The 26,091-nt window shown below is 41.4% G+C and overlaps 1 protein-coding gene across 7 annotated transcripts in view; it reads right to left on the reverse strand.

Annotated features, from left to right (window-relative positions):
• LOC126248205 (peroxisome biogenesis factor 10-like) overlaps positions 1 to 26,091 on the reverse strand; it is a 120,370-nt gene that overhangs the window by 85,019 nt on the left and 9,260 nt on the right. For 4 of the 7 annotated variants that reach the window (XM_049949015.1, XM_049949017.1, XM_049949013.1 and 1 more), the window contains exon 2: positions 6,450 to 6,567. In XM_049949015.1, the coding sequence (XP_049804972.1) occupies positions 6,450 to 6,561 (112 nt within the window). In that variant the 5' untranslated portion in view covers positions 6,562 to 6,567. Of the gene's footprint in view, positions 1 to 6,449; positions 6,568 to 20,028; positions 20,184 to 26,091 lie in introns of all 7 variants that reach the window. The other 3 variants (XM_049949011.1, XM_049949012.1, XM_049949018.1) reach the window with 1 other exon arrangement.

Below are 26,091 nucleotides of genomic sequence, written 5' to 3' on the forward strand. Positions count from 1 at the left end.
GTGGCAAAGAATTTAACAGCTTTCTTCATTTGCTGCTTAAAGGTCCAAGGAAGGATGGAACAGAGGGCTGAGAATACGTTTTATTCCATTGGCCACACAGAACTCTTTGAAAGCAGATGACATGAATTGTGGGCCATTATCAGAAACCAAAGTGTGAGGTAACCCTTTGAGGGCCAAAACCTGGGCCAAGGCAGTGAGGGTGGTGTCAGTTGTGGTGGACACCGTGCGTACCACATATCAGTATTTGGAGTAGGCATCCACTATGAGCAACCACACTGAGCCCAAAAATGGGCCTGGAAAATCAGTGAATGGATGCTGTCCCATGGACAGCAGGCTGTAGGGCAGGGTGCAAATGATTCTGGTAGGGGTGCTGCTTGTTGCTGGGTGCACACCGTGCAGCCAAGGAGCGTTTGCTTGACATTACTATTACATTATATTATTACTATTATACACGTGTCACTGAGCTAAAACTTTCATGTGGGATATACCCAAATGTCCCCGGTGGAGTAAGCACAGGACTTGTGGCTGCAGTTCAGCAGAAATGATCATCTGATGTATGTCAGTCTCAGTATCCAAGAGAAGAACATCACTGACAACCAGGAGCCCGTGAAAAATTAGTTTCCACAGTTTGAGTTTTGTCACCAACCGGCAGGTGAGGAAGGTCAGCCAGCCATGGGTCACATATCGGAGAACCTGCCACAGTTGGGGTCATGCCATGTGGTGGCAGTGACACGTGTGGTCATAATGGGAAACCATCCAATGTATGTTATCGTGCAGTATCAATGTGGAAGCAGAGGACCTCAAGTTGATCGAAATCTGGGTCCGGTCCAGCAGATAGATGCGACAATGTGTTGGCGTTAGAATGTTGTGCTGTGGCCTTACACTGGACAGTATAAATGTAAGCACTATAGTATAAATGTAAGCACTCAGAAACAGTGCCAAGCACTGTAAGTGTTGAACTGTTTGCTTTGAGAGATTTGAATGAGGCCCAAATAAGGTAACCAAGGGCCTGTGATCCATAATGAGAGAGAACTTCATCTCAAAAACTTGTACATGAAATTTGACAAAAACAATGTTCTGAGATTCATCATCTAAAGGCAAAAGGAGGTAAGTATCAGCAAGGTCGATCTTTGAATAGTATTCCCCACCAGCAAGTCTCAGAAGGTGGTCTTCTGTCTGAGGTATAGGATGAGCTTCAACCAGTGATTGAGCATTGATCTAGAATTGAAATCCCCACATAACTGAAGATAACCACCAGGCTTATTGCAAATGATGAGGGGGTGACCCATGTGCTAGATTTTCCAGGTTTGATAACTCCAGCAGTCTGCAGACAATCCAGCTCCTGCTTCACTGCAGTACATAAGGCCACTGGAATGGGCCTCACATGGCAAAAACGAGGCGTGGCATCTGGCTGAATGGTGATGTATACCTGAAAACCCAAAGCCTACTCCAAATCCAGCTTAAATACTGATGCAAACCTCGAGCAAAGATCTCCCAATTCCTGGAAAGGGTCTGCATTGAATACAACCTTGACATCATCAGAGATAGAAAACCCAAACACCGTAAAGGTGTTGAGGCCAAAAATATTAGTAGCCAATAGGTGGTCAACAATGGATAACATAATGAGATAATTTTTTTGTAATCTGCTGTAACCAAGAACTGCCCTCAAAGGGGGATAGAATTATCCCCATACACCACCACACATTGTGAGGGAGGAGACAACTTGGGTGATCCCAATCGTGCATACGTTGCCAGACTCATCACAGAGATGGTGGCCCCAGTGTCCACCTGTAAATGGATATCCTTGTCAAAAATACAGAGTATGAGAAACAACTTCATCATGAAAGAGTCATCTAGTGCAACTACAGACTGGAGGCATGTACAGTGTCCCAGTCCTCCATAGCATCACTGAAAGGTGGGAATGATGGAGGACATATGGAGGAGCCAGCATCAGGGGACGTTGAGGTCTGGTGCAACTGAGCCTTGTGTGCTCTGTGTCTGTCCACTTGAAGCTGAAGCAATTTTTGTAACTAGTCTAACTGGAGCTGCTGCTGCTGCATTAACTGCTGCTGTTGCTCCAGCAAGCGAGCCAATTGGACATCCATGCTACTAAATAATTTCTTTTTTCCTCAAATAATTTCTTTTTTCCTCATCACCAATACTAGATCCACAATAGCCTGACATTAGAGCACTTGTTGGTGAATGCAGAAACTGAGGGAGCCACCAGGGGGAGAGCCACCAGCAGAAGAGCAACACAACCAACAGTATGGAGAACGAAACGCGACAGACAGACTACAGATGAGATGACAAATCAGGACAAGGACAAACAACCTTATGACAATGAGGCGCAACACAGATGTGATGACAACAAGATCAAGAGTATTGGAGAGCCAAGTCAAAGATGCAACCACAGGGAGGACCCGGGTGACATGCAAGGTAGTTATCCAACAGTTCTAGTACAGCGAAGAGCGATCCATAGGCATCAAGCATGAGCACTGAACTGACTGTCTGTGCCCTATGTGGCTGCCTAAATACCAGCCGTGTGGAATGGTATTGCCCAGCACACTCACGTGGCGAGATGTGAGCACAGTGTGGATGTAGTGCTCTCTATTGGCTATCGAGCTTCATCTCCTCCGGTGGGCATTCAACCTCTGCAGCACCTGATACCAGACTGTTTCCTTGTATACACTGCCCGAGTTTCTTAACGCAATATTCTGTATCCTTTTAGCTAGATAGTATGACAATCAGTTACCAACAAGATTTCTGATACCATAATATTTAGCTTCTCTTGGAGAATACCGTGAACTGCAGAATCAACTGTTTTTGACAAGTCATAGAAAATGCTACCTGGCATTATCTTGCTTTTTAAATTTTGTATAATCTGCTTTGTGAACTAAAAAATAGCATGTTTTATGGTGAGATCCTTTCCAAATTGAGACTAAGTACCTTATCTTTTCGAGTGCTCGAGATGAAGCTAAGTACTGAGACTAGTTGGTAATTATTTATGTCTGTCATAATATCTTTCTTGTAAAGGACTCTGAGGATTCATTTTGTCTGGAAATATCACGTGTAATAGTAATGTAATGGAATACTTCACATATATGTGGAGAACAGGATTTTAGTGCTTTACCTGAGACATTATAAAATGTGAGAGAGTTTGGTTTTGTGGGCGTTAGTTATATCCTTAATTTCTTTGGCAGAGCATGGAGTAATTGTTATTCGCTTGTATGTATAATGTACCTGGAGGCTAGAAAATTAAAACCGTTGAAAGCCTCGTAACACCACAGTCTACAGAAGAAGATGCGGTCCCTGTAAGAGTGCTGAGGCCCCAACTAGCCATTAGATGGATATAGGTGTATGCCCATGTAACAACAGAGTGAGCAAATGCATGTCTCAATGTCCACTGCAATCGGTAGTGCTGAAAATGAATGAGTTTACAGATTGTCTCCCACACAGCATGTCTGGGGTGTGATGGAAAGACATATACACTCCTGGAAATTGAAATAAGAACACCGTGAATTCATTGTCCCAGGAAGGGGAAACTTTATTGACACATTGCTGGGGTCAGATACATCACATGATCACACTGACAGAACCACAGGCACATAGACACAGGCAACAGAGCATGCACAATGTCGGCACTAGTACAGTGTATATCCACCTTACGCAGCAATGCAGGCTGCTATTCTCCCATGGAGACGATCGTAGAGATGCTGGATGTAGTCCTGTGGAACGGCTTGCCATGCCATTTCCACCTGGCGCCTCAGTTGGACCAGCGTTCGTGCTGGACGTGCAGACCGCGTGAGACGACGCTTCATCCAGTCCCAAACATGCTCAATGGGGGACAGATCCGGAGATCTTGCTGGCCAGGGTAGTTGACTTACACCTTCTAGAGCACGTTGGGTGGCACGGGATACATGCGGACGTGCATTGTCCTGTTGGAACAGCAAGTTCCCTTGCCAGTCTAGGAATGGTAGAACGATGGGTTCGATGACAGTTTGGATGTACCGTGCACTATTCAGTGTCCCCTCGACGATCACCAGTGGTGTACGGCCAGTGTAGGAGATCGCTCCCCACACCATGATGCCGGGTGTTGGCCCTGTGTGCCTCGGTCGTATGCAGTCCTGATTGTGGCGCTCACCTGCACGGCGCCAAACACGCGTATGACCATCATTGGCACCAAGGCAGAAGCGACTCTCATCGCTGAAGATGACACGTCTCCATTCGTCCCTCCATTCACGCCTGTCGCGACACCACTGCAGGCGGGCTGCACGATGTTGGGGCGTGAGCGGAAGACGGCCTAACGGTGTGCGGGACCGTAGCCCAGCTTCATGGAGACAGTTGCGAATGGTCCTCGTCGATACCCCAGGAGCAACAGTGTCCCTAATTTGCTGGGAAGTGGCGGTGCGGTCCCCTACGGCACTGCGTAGGATCCTACGGTCTTGGCGTGCATCCGTGCGTCGCTGCGGTCCGGTCCCAGGTCGACGGGCACGTGCACCTTCCGCCGACCACTGGCGACAACATCGATGTACTGTGGAGACCTCACGCCCCACGTGTTGAGCAATTCGGCGGTACGTCCACCCGGCCTCCCGCATGCCCACTATACGCCCTCGCTCAAAGTCCGTCAACTGCACATACGGTTCACGTCCACGCTGTCGCGGCATGCTACCAGTGTTAAAGACTGCGATGGAGCTCCGTATGCCACGGCAAACTGGCTGACACTGACGGCGGCGGTGCACAAATGCTGCGCAGCTAGCGCCATTCGACGGCCAACACCGCGGTTCCTGGTGTGTCCGCTGTGCCGTGCGTGTGATCATTGCTTGTACAGCCCTCTCGCAGTGTCCGGAGCAAGTATGGTGGGTCTGACACACCGGTGTCAATGTGTTCTTTTTTCCATTTCCAGGAGTGTACTTTCATAACAGCATCCAGCCAGCAGTCTTCATAAGGTGATACAGCATGCATTTCTGGCATGGCTAGAAATTCCTTAAGGTGACATTCAGAGCCTATTTGATTCTATGCCACAATGAGTACAAGCTTGTATTTGTGCCTTTGGGGGTCACACTTTCTGCTGCTGTAGATAATGGACATCAGTTTAACCACTTCATATATGTTATGTGATGAACATCTAAATAAAGTTTGATAAGCTCAGACTGGTGCTTCACAATATAATGCTTTCAGTTTCCTTCTGTGTATTTAGAATGGAGGTGAAAGGTGGGGTTTACAATACTATTGTGGACATTCCATCCTGTAATCGAAAACATCATATCACCACCTCTCCAATCATTGCCAATTACATGCTAGTAATAGTTGTTACTCTAGGTGGCAAACAAGCTATTCCTGAGTCACAAACTAATCTGAAGATTCAGCAAACATGAACTACTGAAATATTATCCAAACTCATACAGTCTTTTAAGATTATTTTACTGTGGGATGTTTGAGAGCAGGAATTTTTACCTCCATTAAGACAAGAGGCACTGCTGACATGGCTTGTAACAGCACAACAATCTAAGCTGCTGTATTCGGCAGTTTCTATCTCACAACCTACATCCATACCCTGCAAATCACTGTGAAGTACATGGTGTAGGCTACTTCCTGCTTGTGTTTCTTTGCCTTGCATTTTTGTATGGACAGCAGAAGTATTACTCCTTAAATGCCTCCCATTAGTCTAATCTTGTCTTCACAGTCCCTACAGGAGTGATACGCAGCAGCATGTCATTTATTCATAGATTCTTCACTTAATGCTGGTACTTGAAACTTTGTCAATAGGCTTTCACAAGATTACTGACATCTGTCCTTAGCTGTCTGCCACTTCCAATTTTTGAGCATTTCTGTACCTCTGTCCCATAAGGTAGACTCTTGGCTATTCACGCTGCCCTTATCTGTATACATTCAATATTCCTTATCAGTCATATTTTGTATGAGTCCCAAATGTTTATTAGTGTTCAGGGGTGGATTACTTGAGAATTTTGTAGACTGAAAATTTTCCCAGTAGCCTACCAATCAACTGAAGTTTGCCACTTGCTTTACTTACACTTGAGTCTATGTGGCCATTCCATTTCGTATTTTTGCACATTCGTATCCCCACATTTTTGTAAGAGTTGACTGATTCGAACTGTGATTCATTGATATTGTAGTCATACAATACTATGTTTCTGAGTTTTGCAAAGTTCACAGTTGCCAGTTATGACTTTTATCATATGAAGCAACTGTGTCTGAATTAAAATGGAGTGAATATTCCATTTATCATAGCAACGTGAGTGTACTATCTCTATCTCTATCTCTATCTCTATCTCTCTCTCTCTCTCTCTCTCTCTCTCTCTCCCTAAACTTAGAAGTTATTGCTTACAATGAATTTTGTATTACGTATATCCTCAAGAAAACAACAATATATCCAAGGACAGTTCATTGTTTAGTTTAACATTAAAAGGCACAAAATCTCTGTTACTCACCCAATGTCCTTAGCAACACTTCTGCCAACTGTGATCGCATTTTTTCAGACACCAGTTCATCTTTCTGACTTGCTCGCAGTATTTCTGCTCGTCCAGCAGTAGTGAAAACCATTTCAAACTGTCAAAAGACAAAAAGACTTCTATATCTGACTCTACAAATTTTCCTTTTGGCTGGCTATTATAATGCAAATTACAGGTGGTTTCAGCGTGCATAGAAATGAGGATGTACCAAAACAAGAATATTTTATTCCTAACAGAAAATTTAATTTCTAAATCACTAAATATCCTTGCTTTGATAAACCATTAAACCCGTAATAACTACCAGTATTGGTAAAAAGTTGTTTGCTAAAAATGTGATTAAGTTTAACTCAAGTATAAAACACATGACAAGCCATAAATTAAACATGGAGGCACAGGTGCAAACATAGAATTTATGGAAACCCCAGGTGGATTAAAACTGTGTGCTTGACCGGGACAGGAAACCAGAACCTTTGCCTTTTGCAGGCAACTGCTCTATCAACTGAGCAATCTAGGTATTACTCACGACCCACCCACACTGCTTTGCTTGCACCAATACTTCTCTTCTACATTACAGACTTCACAGAAACTCTCCTGCATCCCTTGGGGACTGAGTGATGATCACTACTACGTTTATCATTTAAAAATAGTTTCTTGAATTCAAATTAATATTTATTAATTTGAATTTAAGAGAAAGCTAATACTGCCTTTACCAACTATATTATTTCCACCACTCTTTCCCTAATCTCAGCCCGAATAACACCTTTATAATATTTCTTCCATCATTCTGAGAGTATAAACACAGGAATGCAAAGAACTTGAAACTTCATCCAATATTTTTAAAAAATTGATAATCTGCCACTGGCTCCATAATCAGTTGTTCACAAATCCAAACTACAATTAAGATGTCAGATCAGGTATGTGAAATGGGAGAAAGATTTGCACTGTGGTGCACAACTACACTCATGCAATGCCTGAATTAGGGAACATTGCTTATGGCTGTTCTCCATCAAAGGTCTAAAATTTGTCCCTTCGTATAATGAATCAGACCAGAATCATACAACACCTACATCAGTATGTGCCATTATACTGTGTAGAAACAACGGCATTCAAAAGTTTATTTTGACACCATGTGTGATTTCTCATCTGATACTCAACTTCTTTTGACCTGATTATAGGATAAAGCTTCTGGCAACAGGTTGCAAATATTGTTAAAGTGGAACAGCTACATAAAATTGTATCAGAAGCACACACCAGACTGAGATTTATTGGAAGAATCACAAAAGAGGGAGCTTATTAAACTCTTGTTCAACTAATTACTGAATAGCATTTGTCAATTTGCAACACTTATCAAGTCAGATTAACAGAGGAAATAGAGAAGAACTAAATAAGAGCAGCAAATTTGTTCACAGATTCAGTTCGAAAGTGTGAGTCTTGGAGACCCTCATCTGACTCAAATGGTAGGCATAGCCTTTGAAGTGGTCATGATGGAAAAATCAGATTTTGAGCCCATACAGAGACTTACTGACAGTCAATATTACTGTACCCCATTTGTGATTAGAACAGAAAAAAGGAGAAATGATAACAGTACATGAAGTACCTTCAACCAAACACTACAAGGTAACTTGGGGAGTATCGATGTAGATATAAATCATACACATGTATTAATGGATAGTTTCAAATGATCTACTATATGACAGCCAGGATGATTATGTTTCTGTATATTTGGATGGAGGCAGAAGGTGGGAAGTCTAATTTAGGTGCTATAAGAAGCTCTGTGGATTCACGCATGACTTCTTGGGACTGGCATGATGTGTCTAGTAGCTCTTCAGTATGCGTTTCAACAGAAGTGTATACTTAGTATAGGCAACTTATCAGACATGAAGGCTTTTGGGAACAAATTCATCAATCTGTGCTCTTTCTGGCTTTTATCATTCATATGGGTAACATTAATACTGAATGGTAATTATCTAGGCTAGCTAGAGAGGAAGGTAGGAAGGTTAGTGTTTAACATCATGTTGACAACAAGGTCATGAGGAATGAAGCACAAGCTGAATATTGTTTTAAGTAGCCTAGGGAAACCAAAGAAAAACTAAATCAGAATGGACAAATGGTGATTTGAACTGCAGTCCTCTGAAACGCAAGATGTAAGAAAGGAATGGAGAGGTGCTGCAGTGGGCTTGTGAAAATACCCCCATCCCCAGTCCTCACAAGCTGTGAGATGGCTCATATCATATACCAGCTGTCATATTCCCATTTCTCAGCTTTCTACACTGGTATGATGAACACTAACTTGTCAGCAGGGTGAACTGACATGGTGTGTCAATACTGTGTTGCAGAATATGGTTGAAGCAATGCCATACCCTGCCAAAATAAGTAGAAACTTAAATTTTAGACAGTCAGTTTTACGAAGTCTTAAACCATAGTATGTGCATTAAAATCTCTGGGATAGCAGGGTAGGGGTGCAGTGCTGCTTGTGGGGACAGGGAAGGGCTGCTAGGTGCAGTCGCGAGGTTTGGGGAGGGGAGGGGAGTGGAAAAGGATAGAAGTAGAGGAGTGGAAAAAAACAAAAAGGGAGAGACTAGTGGGTGTGTTGGTGGAATAGAAGTCTGTGTAATACTGGAGAGGGAGCAGGGAAGGGGATAGGTGGGTGAAGAAAAGGGACTAGTGAAGGCTGAGGCCTGGAGAGTTATGGCAACATAGGATATACTGCAGGGAGAGTTACCAATTGCGCAGTTCAGAAAAGCTGGTGTTGGTAGGAAGGATCGAGCTGCCACAGGCTGTGAAGCAGTAATTGAAGTGCAGCACATTGTGTTGGGCAGCATGTTCAGCAACAGGGTGGTCCTGCTGTCTCTGGACCACAGTTTGTTAATGGCCTTTAATGTGAACAGATGTGGGCTGTCATGCCCATGCAGAATGCAGCACAGTGGTTGCAGCTTAGTTTGTATGTCAAATGAGTGCCTTTGCTGGTAACCCTGCCTTGATGAGATAGGTGACACTTCTGACTGGACTTCGGTAGATACTGGCGGGAGGGTGTATCGGGAGCAGGTCTTGCATCTAGGTCTGTTACAGGGGATATGAGCCATGAGGCAAGATGTTGGAAGCAGGGGTGGAGTACCTATGGTCAAGGAACAGTACTGTGGGAGGGGTGGGAGAGAAGTGGGTAGGATATTCCGCATATCAGAGCATGACAAAAGAAAGCCATAACCCCGGTGGAGAATGTGATTCAGTTGCTCTAGTCCTGGGTGGTACTGAGTTATGAGGGGCGTGCTCTTTTGTGGCTTTACGATGGGAATGTGGGAGGTGGTAAGTGACTGGAGAGACAAGACATGGGAGATCTGTTTCTATACACGGTTGGGAACATACTTATGGTCTGTGAAGACCTTAATGAGACCCTTGGTATATTTGGAGAGAGACTGGTGATCACTACAGATATGACAGTCATGGGTGGCTAGGCTGTATGGAAGGCAATTCTTGCCATGCAACGGGTTGGTTGGTTGGTTTTGGGGAAGGAGACCAGACAGCGAGGTCATCGGTCTCATCTGGTTAGGGAAGGACGGGGAAGGAAGTCGGCCGTGCCCTTTGAAAGGAACCATCCCGGCATTTGCCTGGAGCGATTTAGGGAAATCACGGAAAACCTAAATCAGGATGGCCGGACGCGGGATTGAACCGTCGTTCTCCCGAATGCGAGTCCAGTGTCTAACCACTGCGCCACCTCGCTTGGTGCTATGCAACGGGTGGCAGCTGTAAAAGTTGAGGTATTGCTAGTGGTTGGTAGGTTTTATATGGAGGAGGTACTGATGTACCCCTCCTTGAGGTGGAGGTCAACATCGAGGAACGTGGCTTGTGGAATTGAGGAGGGACCGGTGAAGCGAATGGGGGAGAAGGCGTGGAGGCACATGGATAGGATGTAATCACCCTCAGGCCAGATTACAAAGATATCGTCAATGAAACTGAACCAAGCGAGTGGTTTGGGATTCTGGGTTGTTAGAAAGGATTCCTGTAGATGGCTCATGAATAGGTTGGCAGCATAGGATCATGCCATGCGGGTGCCCATTGCTGTACCCCGGGGTTGTTTGCAGGTGATACCTCAAAAGAAGAAGTAATTGTGGGTGAGGATATATTTGGTCATGGTGACAAGGAAGGAAGTTGTAGGTTTAGAATCCATTGGGCATTAGGTAAGGTAGTGTTCAATAGTGGCAAGGCCATGGACATTAGGGATGTTAGTGCAAAGGGAGGTGGCATCAAAAGTGACGAGTACGGCACCATGTGGTAAAGGTACAGGAACTGTGCAGAATTCGTGGAAGAAAAGGGTGCTATCTTCGATATACAAGGATAGGTTATGCGTAATAAGTTGAAGGTATTGGTCCACAATAGCACAGATTCTCAATGGGGGTACAGTAACCCTATCTGGAATCCTGTCCCCCATACTGTTCCTGAATTGTTGCCTGCCTCATGGAATCGCCCCCCAGATGGCCTTAGCATCAAATCACCTATCTCCGGCTGCAACCTCTCCTTCCACAATGACCCTATCTGCTCAAATTCTGCCAGTCCATGGTCCTCACTTAGTCTTACAAAACCATGTAAATCAGGTCCAAGCCTCCTTGCAATACCAAACTATAAAATTCGCCTGCTCTGCAATCACAAATTCTTGTATCCTATCTCTCACATCAAAACTATTGCACACCAGGAACTAGAGTAGCATGCCCAACACCGCCTCAAAAAACTCTCCAACTTGTTCACCTCCTACTCTTCACTTTGACTATCACTATCCACCACCTCAACAACAACCTCCAAATCCACCTCCATGTCCTCTCATAGCTGACAAACCCTGCCTTATAGACATACTACATTTACCACACCCTCAGAAACACCCTCCCACCACCACACCAAATCCAGAACCTAAACAGACCCAAAACACAGTTATGAACCTTTGCCATAAAAGCCTTAGTCCCATAGAAGTTTCACGCCTTCCCAAAGGCCTCACCTTTTGCTCCACTCCAAAATACAATCATGCAGGGCTTGTTAAAGACCTTCTCCTGATCCCTACAATGGGAACACTTTTTCACCATCAACTCTACCAATAAAACTCAGCCCAAAGCAAATGTTGAACCCTGCCTGACTCAGTTCACTTTTCCATCCAACCATGATCAACCCTCACTGCCCCCAAATCAACCACTGCTAACATTCTAGAGTCTCTTAACGTCAAACGTTGCCTCACTATCATTACTCTAATACCTAAACATGTAAGCTAACCTTACATCTACAGAAAGAACTGCAATCCACCACCTAAAAACTGATCCTGAACTTATAATCCTACCTGCCGACAAAGGGTACCACCCTGTGGTTCCAACCAACCAATACATACATACATACATACATATGTGCCTGCCTACCTGCCTACCCCCCTCCTTCTCCCCCCCCCCCTCTCTCTCTCTCTGTCTCTCCTATCTCCTCCCACCCTCCTCACCACTACCTCTCCCCACACTCCTAGCTTCTACATGCTTCCTAAAGCCCCTAAGCCCAACCACCCAGGAGGAAGCTCCATTGAGGTCAGTCACTGTGCCCCCACTGGGTGAATCTCTGCTCTTGTGGACCAACACCTTTAGCCTATTAAACTTAACCTAACCACCTACATCAAAGACACCAACCATTTCCTCCACCGACTCTCCACAGTTCCTGTTCCTTTACCACACGGCTCCCTGCTCATTGCTATTGATGCTCTCTCCCTCTACACTAACATCCCTAATGCCTGTGGACTTGCTGCCACTGAACACTGCCTTTCCTAATAACATGACTGACTGATACCAAACCTACAACCTCCCTCCTGGTCACCATGACCAACTATATCCTCTCCCACAATTACTTTGCCTTTGAAGGCATCACCTACAAACAAATCCACGATACAGAGATGGGCACCTGCATAGTACCACCTATTCCAACCTATTCATGAGCCATCTAGAGGAATCTTCCCTAAGCACCCAGAATCCCAAACCATTCATCTAGTTCAGATACACTGATGATATCTTCGTGATCTGGACTGAGGGTGATGACAACCTATCCACATTCACCCAGAAACTTAACACCTTCTCCCAAATTTGCTTCACTTGTCCACTCTCAACCCAAAAAGCCACCTTCCTCCATGTTGACCTCCACCTCAGAGATGGCTACATCTTTACCTCCATCCATATCAAACGTACCAACCATGAGCAGTACCTCCAATTCAACAGATGCCACACATTCCATACCAAGAAGTCTCGTCCATACAGCTTAGCCACTCATGGCTGTCGCATCTCAAGTGACAAACAGTCCCTCTCCAAACATACCAAGGGTGTCACTGAGTCCTTCACAGACGATAAGTATGCTCCTCCCAACCCTGTACAGAAACAGATCTCTCATGCCTTGTCTCTCCAGTCACTTACCACACTTTCCACCTCCCACCTTCCCACCATCCGGCCACAAAACAGTACACCCCTCATAGCTCAGTACCACTGGGGACTGGAGCAAGTGAATCACATTCCCCATCACAGTTTCACCTACCTCTTGTCGTGCCCTGAAATGATGAATATCCTGCCCACTGTCCTTCCCACCCCTCCCATAGGGGTATTCTGCTACTAACTGAACTTACACAATATCCTTGTCCATCCCTTCTCCTCCCCTGCTCCCAACCCCTGCCTCATATCCCTGTAATAGACCTAGATGAATGGGGCCTGTCCCATACATTGTCACATCATCACCTATTCCAGTCTAGGCGCAAGCTTCATATAGCCCATCAAGGCAGGGCTACCAGTAAAGGCACTCATTTGACATACAAACTAAGCTGCAACCACTGTGCTGCATTCTACATGGGCATGACAGCCCACATCTGTCCACATTAAAGGCCACCGACAAACTGTGGCCCAGAGACAGCAGGACCACCCTGTTGCTGAACATGCTGCCCAGCACAATGTGGTTGACTTCAGTGACTGCTTCACAGCTTGTGGCAGCTCGATCCTTCCTACCAACCTTTTCTGAACTGCACAATTGGTAAGTCTCCCTGCTGTATATCCTATGTTCCTGTGACTCTCCAGGCCTCGGCCTTCACTAGTCCCTTTTCTTCACCCACCTACTCCCTTCCCTGCTCACACTCCAGCATTACACAGACTTCTTTTACACCAACACATCGACTAGTCTCTCCCCTTTACATTTTTGCCTCTCCTCTACTTCTAACCTTTTCCACTCTCCCACCCCCCCCCCCCAAAAAAAAAAAAAAAAAGTCCTGACTGCACCAGGCAGCCCTACCCCACCAGATCACTGCATTTCCACAAGTTGCACTATACAGTCCTCTATCCCTACCTTGCTATCCCTCCCCCTCATCATTGCAGTCTCCTCCTCAGTCCCACCACACAGACCATTTCTCCTATCAGATGTAGTTGCTCGTAACGTGTAGCAGTCTTTTCATTGGGCTTGTTTGTGGCTCCACATCTCCTCTACATGGTAACAGTCTATCCTTTTCATAATATTGTCATTATTCCATCCTAGATTTTCCACTGTTTGATAATCTCCAATGGGATGTGTAGTATAGTAACCTCTGGGAGAGATTTTTTTATGAAATTTTTTGAGACTCGCTGTTGAAAGTCACATCCTAGCACTGAGAAAAGATAGTCATGTTCTATACAGTGGATGCACTGAAACTGGCACTACTAATGATTGTAAATTAGCGTCACTGGCAAATGATGAGGTGTAATGGAACTTATCAGCATAATTTAACACTCTTTTTTAATCTTCCCCAGGCACTTAGCTATCTCCCCTGCAGAGACTTTGATCCCTGCTACAGACTTTAAGCTTAAAATTTATTACCTTGACAAACACCAACAAGTTTGGTATCTATTAGGTTCTTTTCAGATTTACACATGTCTCATCACTATTCTGTTCAAGTTTGCAAACCACTGACCACAGACATGTTTTCCTCTCCCTTTCATCCACCATGGCAAGTAGTCCAAGACAAATTGAGATGGAAAGTAGGGGCTGATCTTTTGTTAGTAACACACTGCATTTTTTTGTGTTCAGTGATTTGTACTTTTTGCTTAGGCTTGTGTGCGTGTGTGTGTGTGTGGGGGGGGGGGGGGGGGAGAGACCCATTTCAGTTAATTTTTGAACCTTGAGGAATAAATTTTTTGACGTTGAGGAACAAATCTGACTATAACTCCAAAACTATTCATGCTATAGAGTTGACTCTGGTGTCATTTTAAAGTTCTTTAACTATGCTTCAACATGATATTCTGTGACACTACTGTGAGATTTATTTAGTTTGCCTATGGCCCAATTTTTTTATTTTTCAAAACCTCAAAAGACCCCTTTTATTTTTTCTTCAAAAAAATACTTGTTTCTTACATATGTTTGTCAGCCTTTAGTAAAATTGGATGATGGAGAAAGGATGGTTTGAGAGACAAAATAATTTGTAAAATATACATTAATTTTTCTTAATTTAGATTGCATGGAATGGTCAACAATTTACAAGCATAGAATTTTTGTTGTAGCTTTTATTCTTCTGTTAGAACGTAATTTTTCCATTGACATGTTTACAGATATTACATGTACACTTTTCAAGTGTCAGTTAATTCATTTACATGCTTATTGATAAGGTGACTATACTATGTGATCAAAAGTATTTGGACACCTGGCTGAAAATGACTTACAAGTTCGCGGCGCCCTCCATTGGTAATGCTGGAATTCAATATGGTGTTGGCCCACCCTTTGCCTTGATGACAGCATTCACTCTCGCAGGCATGCATTCAGTCAGGTGCTGGAAGGTTTCTTGGGGAATGGCAGCCCATTCTTCGCAGAGTGCTGCACTAAGGAGAGGTATCGATGTCGGTCGGTGAGGTCTGGCATGAAGTCGGCATTCCAAAATATCCCAAACGTGTTCTATAGGATTCAGGTCAGGACTCTGTGCAGGCCAGTCCATTACAGGGATGTTATTGTCATGAAACCATTCTGCCACAGGCCGTGCATTATGAACAGGTGCTCGATCATGTCGAAAGATGCAATCGCCATCCCCGAATTGCTCTTCAACAGTGGGAAGCAAAAAGGTGCTTAAAACATCAATCTATGCCTGTGCTGTGATAGTGCCATGCAAAACAACAAGGGGTGCAAGCCCGCCCCCCCCCCCCCCCATGAAAAACACGACCACACCATAACACCACCACCACCACCAAATTTTACTGTTGGCACCACACACACTGGCAGATGACGTTTTCTGGGCATTTGCCATACCTCCACCCTGCCATCGGATCGCCATATTGTGTACCATGATTCGTTACTCCACACGTTTTTCCACTATTCAATTGTCCAATGTTTACGCTCCTTACACCAAGCGGGCTCACCTGACCATGTTTGAAGTCCATAAGTTCCACAGAGTGCCCCATTCTGCTCTCTCACGATGTCTAATGACTACTGAGGTCGCTGATATGGAGTACCTAGCAGTAGGTGGCAGCACAATGCACCTAATATGAAAAACATATGTTTCTGGGGGTGTCCTGATATTTTTGATCACATAGTGTATATCAGTCCTTTTTTCAGGGCAGTCACAATTTTTGTTGTTCTGTCTTGAATTTTTTCAAAGGTAATTCTGTACAGCTATTTATCCCAGATTTAACAATTATGAATTGATTCACATTGCATTAGATATTTATTTCACCTGAATCTTTATATTTTATTATTAGTTGGGTGTGAATTGTCAAAACTGTCTGACAAAGAGATTCTACTCTTACCAAAGTGTAGCAACTTACATTGTAGCAAACACAGCACCATCTACGTCTTCTATATGTTGTTGTTGTTGTTGTGGTCTTCAGTCCTGAGACTGGTTTCACGCGGCTCTCCATGCTACTCTGTCCTGTGCAAGCTTCTTCATCTCCCAGTACCTACTGCAACCTACATCCTTCTAAATCTGCTTAGTGTATTCATCTCTTGGTCTTCCTCTACGATTTTTACCCTCCACGCTGCTCTCCAATGCTAAATTTGTGATTCCTTGATGCCTCAAAACATGTCCTACCAACCGATCCCTTCTTCTAGTCAAGTTGTGCCACAAACTTCTCTTCTCCCCAATCCTATTCAATACCTCCTCATTAGTTACGTGATCTACCCATCTAATCTTCAGCATTATTCTGTAGCACCACATTTCGAAAGCTTCTATTCTCTTGTTGTCTAAACTACTAATCGTCCATGTTTCACTTCCATACATGGCTACACTCCATACAAATACTTTCACAAACAACTTCCTGACACTTAAATCTATACTCGATGTTAACAAATTTCTCTTCTTCAGAAATGCTTTCCTTGCCATTGCCAGTCTACATTTTATATCCTCTCTACTTCGACCATCATCAGTTATTTTACTCCCCAAATAGCAAAACTCCTTTACTACTTTAAGAGTCTCATTTCCTAATCTAATTCCCTCAGCATCACCCGATTTAATTTGACTACATTCCATTATCCTCGTTTTGCTTTTGTTGATGTTCATCTTATACCCTCCTTTCAAGACACTGTCCATTCCGTTCAACTGCTCTTCCAAGTCCTTTGCTGTCTCTGACAGAATTACAATGTCATCGGCGAACCTCGAAGTTTTTACATCTTCTCCATGAATTTTAATACCTACTCCGAATTTTTCTTTTGTTTCCTTTACTGCTTGCTCAATATACAGATTGAATAACATCGAGGAGAGGCTACAACCCTGTCTCACACCCTTCCCAACCGCTTCTTCCCTTTCATGTCCCTCGACTCTTATAACTGCCATCTGGTTTCTGTACAAATTGTAAATAGCATTTCACTCCCTGTATTTTACCCCTGCCACCTTTAGAATGTGAAAGAGAGTATTCCAGTCAACATTGTCAAAAGCTTTCTCTAAGTCTACAAATGCTAGAAACGTAGGTTTGCCTTTTCTTAATCTTTCTTCTAAGATAAGTCGTAAGGTTAGTATTGCCTCACATGTTCCAACATTTGTATGGAATCCAAACTGATCTTCCCCGAGGTCCGCTTCTATCAGTTTTTCCATTCGTCTGTAAAGAATTCGCGTTTGTATTTTGCAGCTGTGACTTATTAAACTGATAGTTTAGTAATTTTCACATCTGTCAACACCTGCTTTCTTTGGGATTGGAATTATTATATTCTTCTTGAAGTCTGAGGGTATTTCACCTGTCTCATACATCTTGCTCACCAGATGGTAGAGTTTTGTTAGGACTGGCTCTCCCAAGGCCGTCAGTAGTTCTAATGGAATGTTGTCTACTCCCGGGGCCTTGTTTCGACTCAGGTCTTTCAGTGCTCTGTCAAACTCTTCACGCAGTATCGTATCTCCCATTTCATCTTCATCTACATCCTCTTCCATTTCCATAATATTGTCCTCAAGTACATCGCCCTTGTATAAACCCTCTATATACTCCTTCCACCTTTCTGCCTTCCCTTCTTTGCTTAGAACTGGGTTTCCATCTGAGCTCTTGATATTCATACAAGTGGTTCTCTTCTCTCCAAAGGTCTCTTCAATTTTCCTGTAGGCAGTATCTATCTTACCCCTAGTGAGACAAGCCTCTACATCCTTACATTTGTCCTCTAGCCATCCCTGCTTAGCCATTTTGCACTTCCTGTCGATCTCATTTTTGAGACGTTTGTATTCCTTTTTGCCTGCTTCATTTACTGCATTTTTTATATTTTCTCCTGTCATCAATTAAATTCAATATTTCTTCTGTTACCCAAGGATTTCTATTAGCCCTCATCTTTTTACCTACTTGATCCTCTGCTGCTTTCACTACTTCATCCCTCAGAGCTACCCATTCTTCTTCTACTGTATTTCTTTCCCCCATTCCTGTCAATTATTCCCTTATGCTCTCCATGAAACTCTCTACAGCCTCTGGTTCTTTCAGTTTATCCAGGTCCCATCTCCTTAGATTCCCACCTTTTTGCAGTTTCTTCAGTTTCAATCTGAAGTTCATAACCAATAGATTGTGGTCAGAATCCACATCTGCCCCTGGAAATGTCTTATAATTTAAAACCTGGTTCCTAAATCTCTGTCTTACCATTATATAATCTATCTGATACCTTTTAGTATCTCCAGGATTCTTCCAGGTATACAACCTTCTTTTATGATTCTTGGACCAAGTGTTAGCTATGATTAAGTTATGCTCTGTGCAAAATTCTACAAGGCGGCTTCCTCTTTCATTTCTTCCCCCCAATCCATATTCACCTACTATGTTTCCTTCTCTCCCTTTTCCTACTGACGAATTCCAGTCACCCATGACTATTAAATTTTCGTCTCCCTTCACTACCTGAATAATTTCTTTTATCTCGTCATACATTTCATCAATTTCTTCATCATCTGCAGAGCTAGTTGGCATATAAACTTGTACTACTGTAGTAGGCATGGGCTTTGTGTCTATCTTGGCCACCTTCTATATGTGCAAAATTATATTAGATTGTATTTGTGCTATATAATGTTTCACTAAATTGCATTAAATATGCTTAATTGTTTTTCTCCATCAATAACCATACATCCTGGCAAGAATGAGTTCAAAGAAGTGCAAGTGGTCCTTCAATGAATAACTGTAAAAATAATTTCTATTCATCAGTTAAATTAGTTCTTTAGACTCAAAAAGAAAAGTGAGATGCAACAATGTGCTTCTGGTTTCACAAAAAGTCACAATGGACATTGAGATATACAACTCCATTTAAAAAGTGACAAACTTATAATGAAAGTCTCCACAGCAGCATCAAGTGTAATAATAAAGTCCTTCTTGTACCTAAGAAACTTCGTAGTCAGGGGACAGGTTAGTTGCAACTGAGAGGGTCTTTGCATATCACAGAATCCACCACAATCATAGCTTCAGGTCTATTAGATTGTCCATCGAACCTTCTTCAAGCAATATTAGGCACTAAATTTCTTGTGCATATACAAAAACAGAGGCCATAACCGTGAATGTGTTAGCTCTTGATGCTTTTGATATGTTGGAACGTCATCTGGAAAAGGTGACATTTATGTCACCTCTGAGTAATGCATCTAACCACAAAGACAATAAGGTTTTTTTTCTATCCTTGTTAGATATTTTGGTTACAAAACTGGTGTCAAATCAATAGTATTACAATAAAAATAACTGCCTGGAAGAATACCTACTCTTTGTTATTTTACATAACATGACGTTCTAAATTTTATATCTCAGGAGCCCATTCTTTCTCCATCTTAAAATTAAAGCCACCATTTGTAAACACAATATTAAAAAAACAAACTCTTTTTAAAAATAATGAAAGGCATGTTTTTGAGATTTTCCAAAATATGTTTTCTTCAGATATCAGTAAAATCAAGCAAACGTTACACCATTGTTGTGTTACATGTCAAACTACACTTTAAACCAAGACCTTTACAATGACATTTCTTTCAGCTTCCTGATATCAATAGTTTTGAAATTACAGATATATTTGTTTCATAGTGCTATCACAAAAATGAGAAATTGTTATTTCTTGAAATTTGAAAAACAAATGATCCATGCATCAAGACAGTATGAAACTTTGTAATATTTGTTTACTTGATAGTACTTACATTAAACACCGAATAGTAAATATCTGACACTAAGAGATCCAAGCCATTGGTTGATTTGATACATGAAAATGCATGTGAGGAAAACATACAAGGGTCATTAGCCGCAGCAGCTAACAAAGAAGGGCGGTCACCAAGTCGGGGAGCACAGGAGCCACCTGCAACAGCAACCACACAGAAGAGGTACCTGAGGCCTGGGAGATCAACAGCAGAAGCAGGTTCCAATCAAGACAGATGCCTGAGAACTAGGAGACCTGCTACACTAAGTGAGGATTTTTTATGGTACCGAGTAAGCAGGAAGAGAACATGGAAAAAGATGTAAGTAAAACTGTCCATTTTAAATACCAGTGTGACAATAGTGAGAGGAACATAAACACCGGACAAAGATACGATCCAGGTTTAATGACACAAACTGAAAAAAAACATTGCATAGTACCAGAAGCAAAGGCAGCAAGTGAAGTGCTTAGTATATTACAGGAAGGGGAACTATTACATTTAAAGCCAACTGTTAGAATACTTCACCAAAATGTTCAATACATAAACAATAAAACAGAGGAACTAGAGGTAATATTACAGGAGTATAGGCCAAACATTCTAGTAGTTACAGAACATGGGCTAAAAGAAAATCACATACGAATGTACAACTTGAAGAATTATGTGAGAGTAGCCAGTTTTTGCAGAACTTCCTATAAAGGTGGTGGGGTTGCCATTTTTTCTAACTATAAATCAACTAAAGCCATAAACATATCAAAATATGCTATAGAATTGAGCTTTGAAGCTACAGCACTGGAAACTAAAATTGCTGGGAATTTATGTTGTGTATTAGGTTTGTATCGATCACCAAATGGTATAATCAAAACCTTCTTTGAACAGCTGGAAGATATAATCCAACACCTCTCAAAAACATATGCTTATTTGATAATTATAGGAGATCTGAACATAGACACAAGTAAAAATACAGACAATACTAAGACCCTATTGGACTTATTGTGCATATACAACCTAAAAATAAAAATAGATAAACCAACCAGAGTAACAAAGCATAGTGAAACTATAATTGATCATGTAATAACAAATATTCCTACATGCTATTGTGACACACAGGTAATAAACTCCACATTAGCAGACCATTTTGCAATCATGATAGACATAAATATAAAGACTAGTGATTCAGTGCAGAAGATATGGGAGATGAGAAGACAGAACTACCCACATAACATAAATCTGCTAAAAAGGATGTTAGAGGCAGAAAACTGGGAAACAATATATGCAGCTAAAGATGCAAACAGCAAATGGAACCAGTTTTTTTCTTTATTCAATTATTATTATGATGTTACATGTCCTGTTAGTAAAAGGCTTGTCAAACAGCAACAAAAAAAGAAAAGCTGGGTGACTGGAGAAGTAATCCATGCCAGAAATAATCTGAGAGTGTATTATGACCTATCCAAACAAAAAAATACTGAGGCCTACAACACACTGTATAAAATAAAAAAGAAAGAGTACTGTAGTTTTATCAGAAAAACTAAAGCATCATTCATCAGGATGTCTATAGATAAGGGAAAGAACCACTCAATAGGCTTATGGTCGTTCATTAATGAAGAGAGAGGAAAAGTAACAAATCGGGCGGAGGACATCTGCCCACTGATGAGTGGGAAAAACAACGCAAACCCTCTAGAAGTAGCCAATACTTTTAACAAATATTATATTACTGTAGCAGACGAATTAATAAGTCAAAATAAAACAAATGCAGTAAGTAAATTGTTAAACCCCCCACATACAAATCATACTATGGTTTTCATACCTACAACGGATGCAGAAGTGTCAAACCTAATAAAACAACTTAAAATTAAACATTCATCTGGCTTGGATGGTGTCACATCACATCTCGTAAAGGAATGCAGAGAATGTATTTTAAAACCATTGACACACATGCTGAATGCTGCGATAGAAGAAGGTATATTTCCAGATTCACTGAAAGTAAGTAAAGTGAAGCCAATATTTAAGAAAGGGAACAGGGATGAACTAGGAAATTACAGGCCAATATCATTGATCTCAACATTTGCTAAAATCTATGAAATGATAGTAAAGAATAGAATTGTAAGTTTTATAACTAAGTACAGTATACTGCATTCATCACAACATGGTTTCAGAGAAGGGAAGTCAACAAAAACAGCATCAACAGATATAATTGAGCACATTCTTAATTTACTTGACAGGCAACAAAAGACTTGTGGGATTTTTATGGACCTATCTAAGGCATTTGATTGTGTGAACCACTCAAAATTAATGATGAAATTATATCAGTATGGAATTAGAGGAAAATGCTATGACATACTTAAATCATACATTACAAATAGGAAACAATGCACAGAAATCAGACATACTAGTGGGGGAAATATAACAAACTACAGATCAGAATTACAAACAGTTAAACACGGTGTGCCTCAAGGGTCTGTGCTTGGGCCAATACTATTTATACTCTACGTAAATGACTTCCCTAGCTATATAAATCAGAAACTTATAATGTATGCTGATGACACAACAATCATTTGCACAGCTGACACAAAGGAGGAGCTTGAGAAGGAAGCTCTCCTGACTATCGAAAATGCAAATAAATATTTAACACAAAACAACCTGTTTATGAATCAGTCTAAAACAATGAATGTAGTATTTCAGACCAAGCACAGTGAAAATTATAATATAAATGTTAATGTAAATGGAAAGACTATTAAAGAAGTAACCAGCACAATTTTTTTAGGAACTATAATAGACAAACATTTGGGATGGGGGGAGCACATAGATGCACTGTGTAAAAAGATAAACAAACAGATCTTCATCATGCATAAAACAGCTAAGGCTGTGGATGATAAAATCCTCAGATCAATGTATTATGGACTTGTCTTCCCACATTTGTCTTATTCAGTTCATGTATGGGGAAGTGCACAAGCTGGCTACCTAAAAAGAATATTCACAATTCAGAAAAGGGCAGTGAGATGCATTGCAAAAATACCACCAAGACAGACCTGTAGGCAAGCTTCTGTACACTATAATATTATGACAGTATATTCACTGTACATATACCAAAGCATAATGGCGGTAAGGTCAAGTGATAAACACCTCCTAAATAAAGATATACACAAACACAGTACAAGAGGAAATGAAAATTATTTCATGATAAACAGAAATCTAAAACTGTCTATGACTGCCCCAGAAGAAGCAGGCAAAAGGTTTTTTAATAAACTCCCCAAAATCATTAAAAAAGAAACAGACCTAAAATGTTTTAAAAATCATTTGAAACTATATCTCACAGAGAAATGTATATACAGTTTGAGTGAATACTAAGATGGTGTTTAATATGTTATATCATTACTGAAATGTACGTTTAAAATTATCATGTATGTTGTTTGGATTTGTGTGTACATATAATGTGAAACATGTAATACCTTTGTATGATTATGGACTATTTCTGTTTAATCATTTGTTTCATTTATATATAATGAAATCAAGTATGATGTTAATAGCTTATTGTATGACACACCCAATACTCTCAGCTGAATTTTCAGCTGGAGTCCATGGGCAAAGAATAAATAAATAAATAAATAAATAAATAAATAAATAAAATACAGACTGCCCCTTTCTAGCTACAGTACAGTCCTGTAATTGCTCATAGATCACAGAGTTGTCAAATGTTATTTTGCAAGATAACTGGTTAATTGATTGGCGACCATATGATAAATAAAATTAGAAGGAAGGTCAGCATTGGCCGTAATTTTGATGATTTATGAACAACAATGCTGGAAGGACATACAAGAGGATCAGTTAATGCTGCTTCGAGCACATATATGCGTGAGTCGCTGACAGAAGGTGCAGTAGAGACCTCCCACCTCCAGCGGCCAGCCCGTGCTGATATAGTTGGCAGCCTGCACCTAGGGACACCACACTCACTGCACTCGCACTCACGTGCACTAGCAATGAGCTTCATTGACCAATAATTTTGTAAGCTGCCCCTTAATTGATGAATTACTCATTTCATTCTTCAACTGGTTTTATGTAGTCATTCAGCCCTAAATTCCACCAAACTCAGGTATGTTTTACAATTGTGACTGTTTCCATTGAGAGATTGTCAATGGTTTAACAAAACAATAATGAGTATTTCCGTCTGTTAGTGGATAATATGTTACATTTTTTTTATGCTGCAAGTCAACAGATAGTTCTTCAACAATGTTTCAGTTCTCTGTAGGTTTTCTGTATTTTGGCACAGTTTTATTGTGTTGTGATTTCCCTTATACAACATAATTATCTACAAACAGCCTCCTGGAGTTTCCAATGTGTTACACTGGGTCATTTATATACACTGTGAACAGTAATTGCCCTATAACCACTTCCTATGAGCAAAACTGAAGTTTCTTTCACATCTAATGATTTATCCCCACTGAGAGGGACATCATGTGTTCTATTTTCTAGGAAGTCATCATTTCAGCCACAAAGCTGGTTCACTGTTTCATAAGTTCACATTTTGTAGCTGTGCAATCCTGCAGAACTGTATCCTACATCTATATACATATTCCACAAGCCACTGAATGGTGCGTGGCAGAGGGTACCTTGTACCACTAATAGTAATTTCATTTCCTGCTCCTAGGCAAACAGAATGAGTGAAAAACGACTGTCTATATGCCTTTGTACAAGATGTATTTTTTCTCTTCTTAGCTTCACATTGAAAGCCTCCTGGAAGCCAAGAAATTCGGTATTGACTTGGGTTTCCCTATGTACGTCTTCTGGATCTCATGGACGAACAAAGTGAGCCGAGCCTCACACAATCACTGTTTCAGCAGTTCATGTTGGTTCTCACAGAGGAAATTTTTGGGCTCTGGAAAAGTCATAATATATGGATAGAATGTGTTCCATTATTTTTCAACAGACTGACATCAAAGATATGGGCATTGAGTGAAGCACATCTGTCTGGTGATTTTTCTTGACGGAAATGTACTGCACATTTTCCCAATCACTTGGAATACTTTGTTGTTCCAGCAACTGCAATACACAGCCTCTTCATAGAGAGCCTTACTGTGATGGACTTTGCATTGTGTGGTGCCAATGTTGGAAGGAAAATCAGGCATTTTCATGTAATTTCTCAGATTTAATTAAAATATCCCCTATAACATGGAGAATATGGAGTTATTCCAATATTCAGCATAAATTAAAAATGGAACAAAGCATGCCTTTTTGTAATCTTTACTATCTTCTGGTGAACAAATGCAAAATAGTAGGGAAAAAGATTTCATGGCCATACGCAGCTTAAAGTAGTTACAAATACACACTACTGTCTGTGCAGACTGAAACTTTGCACTGTTGAACTATATGGGCTCTCCATTGATAAGTACTAAACAGCTAATTCAGAATTTGCTGTTAAAGTTCTGAGAGCATCCATTCACAGAAGAGTCAACCAACATATTGCTTCCTCCCAAATATACTTTGTAAAAAAAACATAAAGGTAAAATCAGAGATATTCAAGCCTACATGGAGGATTACCAACAACCATTCTTCCTGCAAACCATTCATGACTGGAACAGAAAAGGGGAAAGTGACAATGGTACACAAAGTACCCTCTGCACACACTGTAAGGTAGCTTCTGGAGTGCAGATACAGATTTAGAATAATTTTGTAGGACTTGTGAAGAATACAACTGAAATGCTGAACAGGTAGTTTTTGTGTGATCAGTTGCAGTGGTAGGGAAGTAGAGGACTGTATGTATGGTCAAGATGATCTACATAACAAGGTAGCTCAATATTCATCCTTTGGTTGCCTAAAGGCATAGGAAGATGCATTGATCATTAAAAAAGTTCAGAACTGCAATGAAAGTCAACTGCATGTAATATTGACCACTGTAATTTTTCAATAAGCAGTAATTTTACAATAAATCAAAGGTGTGAAGACATTTTGGCTATTTCCTAATGTGAGTTGAGTTAACTAGAACCTTACGAAAGTGGCCCGCAAATCAGGGCAGTGATGATCTGTGTACCACTACTTACTTCCCCACACGAGAATATTTATAATTGGCTGAAGCAT

The sequence above is a fragment of the Schistocerca nitens genome, chromosome 3 (genome assembly GCF_023898315.1).
Source record: "Schistocerca nitens isolate TAMUIC-IGC-003100 chromosome 3, iqSchNite1.1, whole genome shotgun sequence".
NCBI classification, from domain to species: Eukaryota; Metazoa; Arthropoda; class Insecta; order Orthoptera; family Acrididae; genus Schistocerca; species Schistocerca nitens.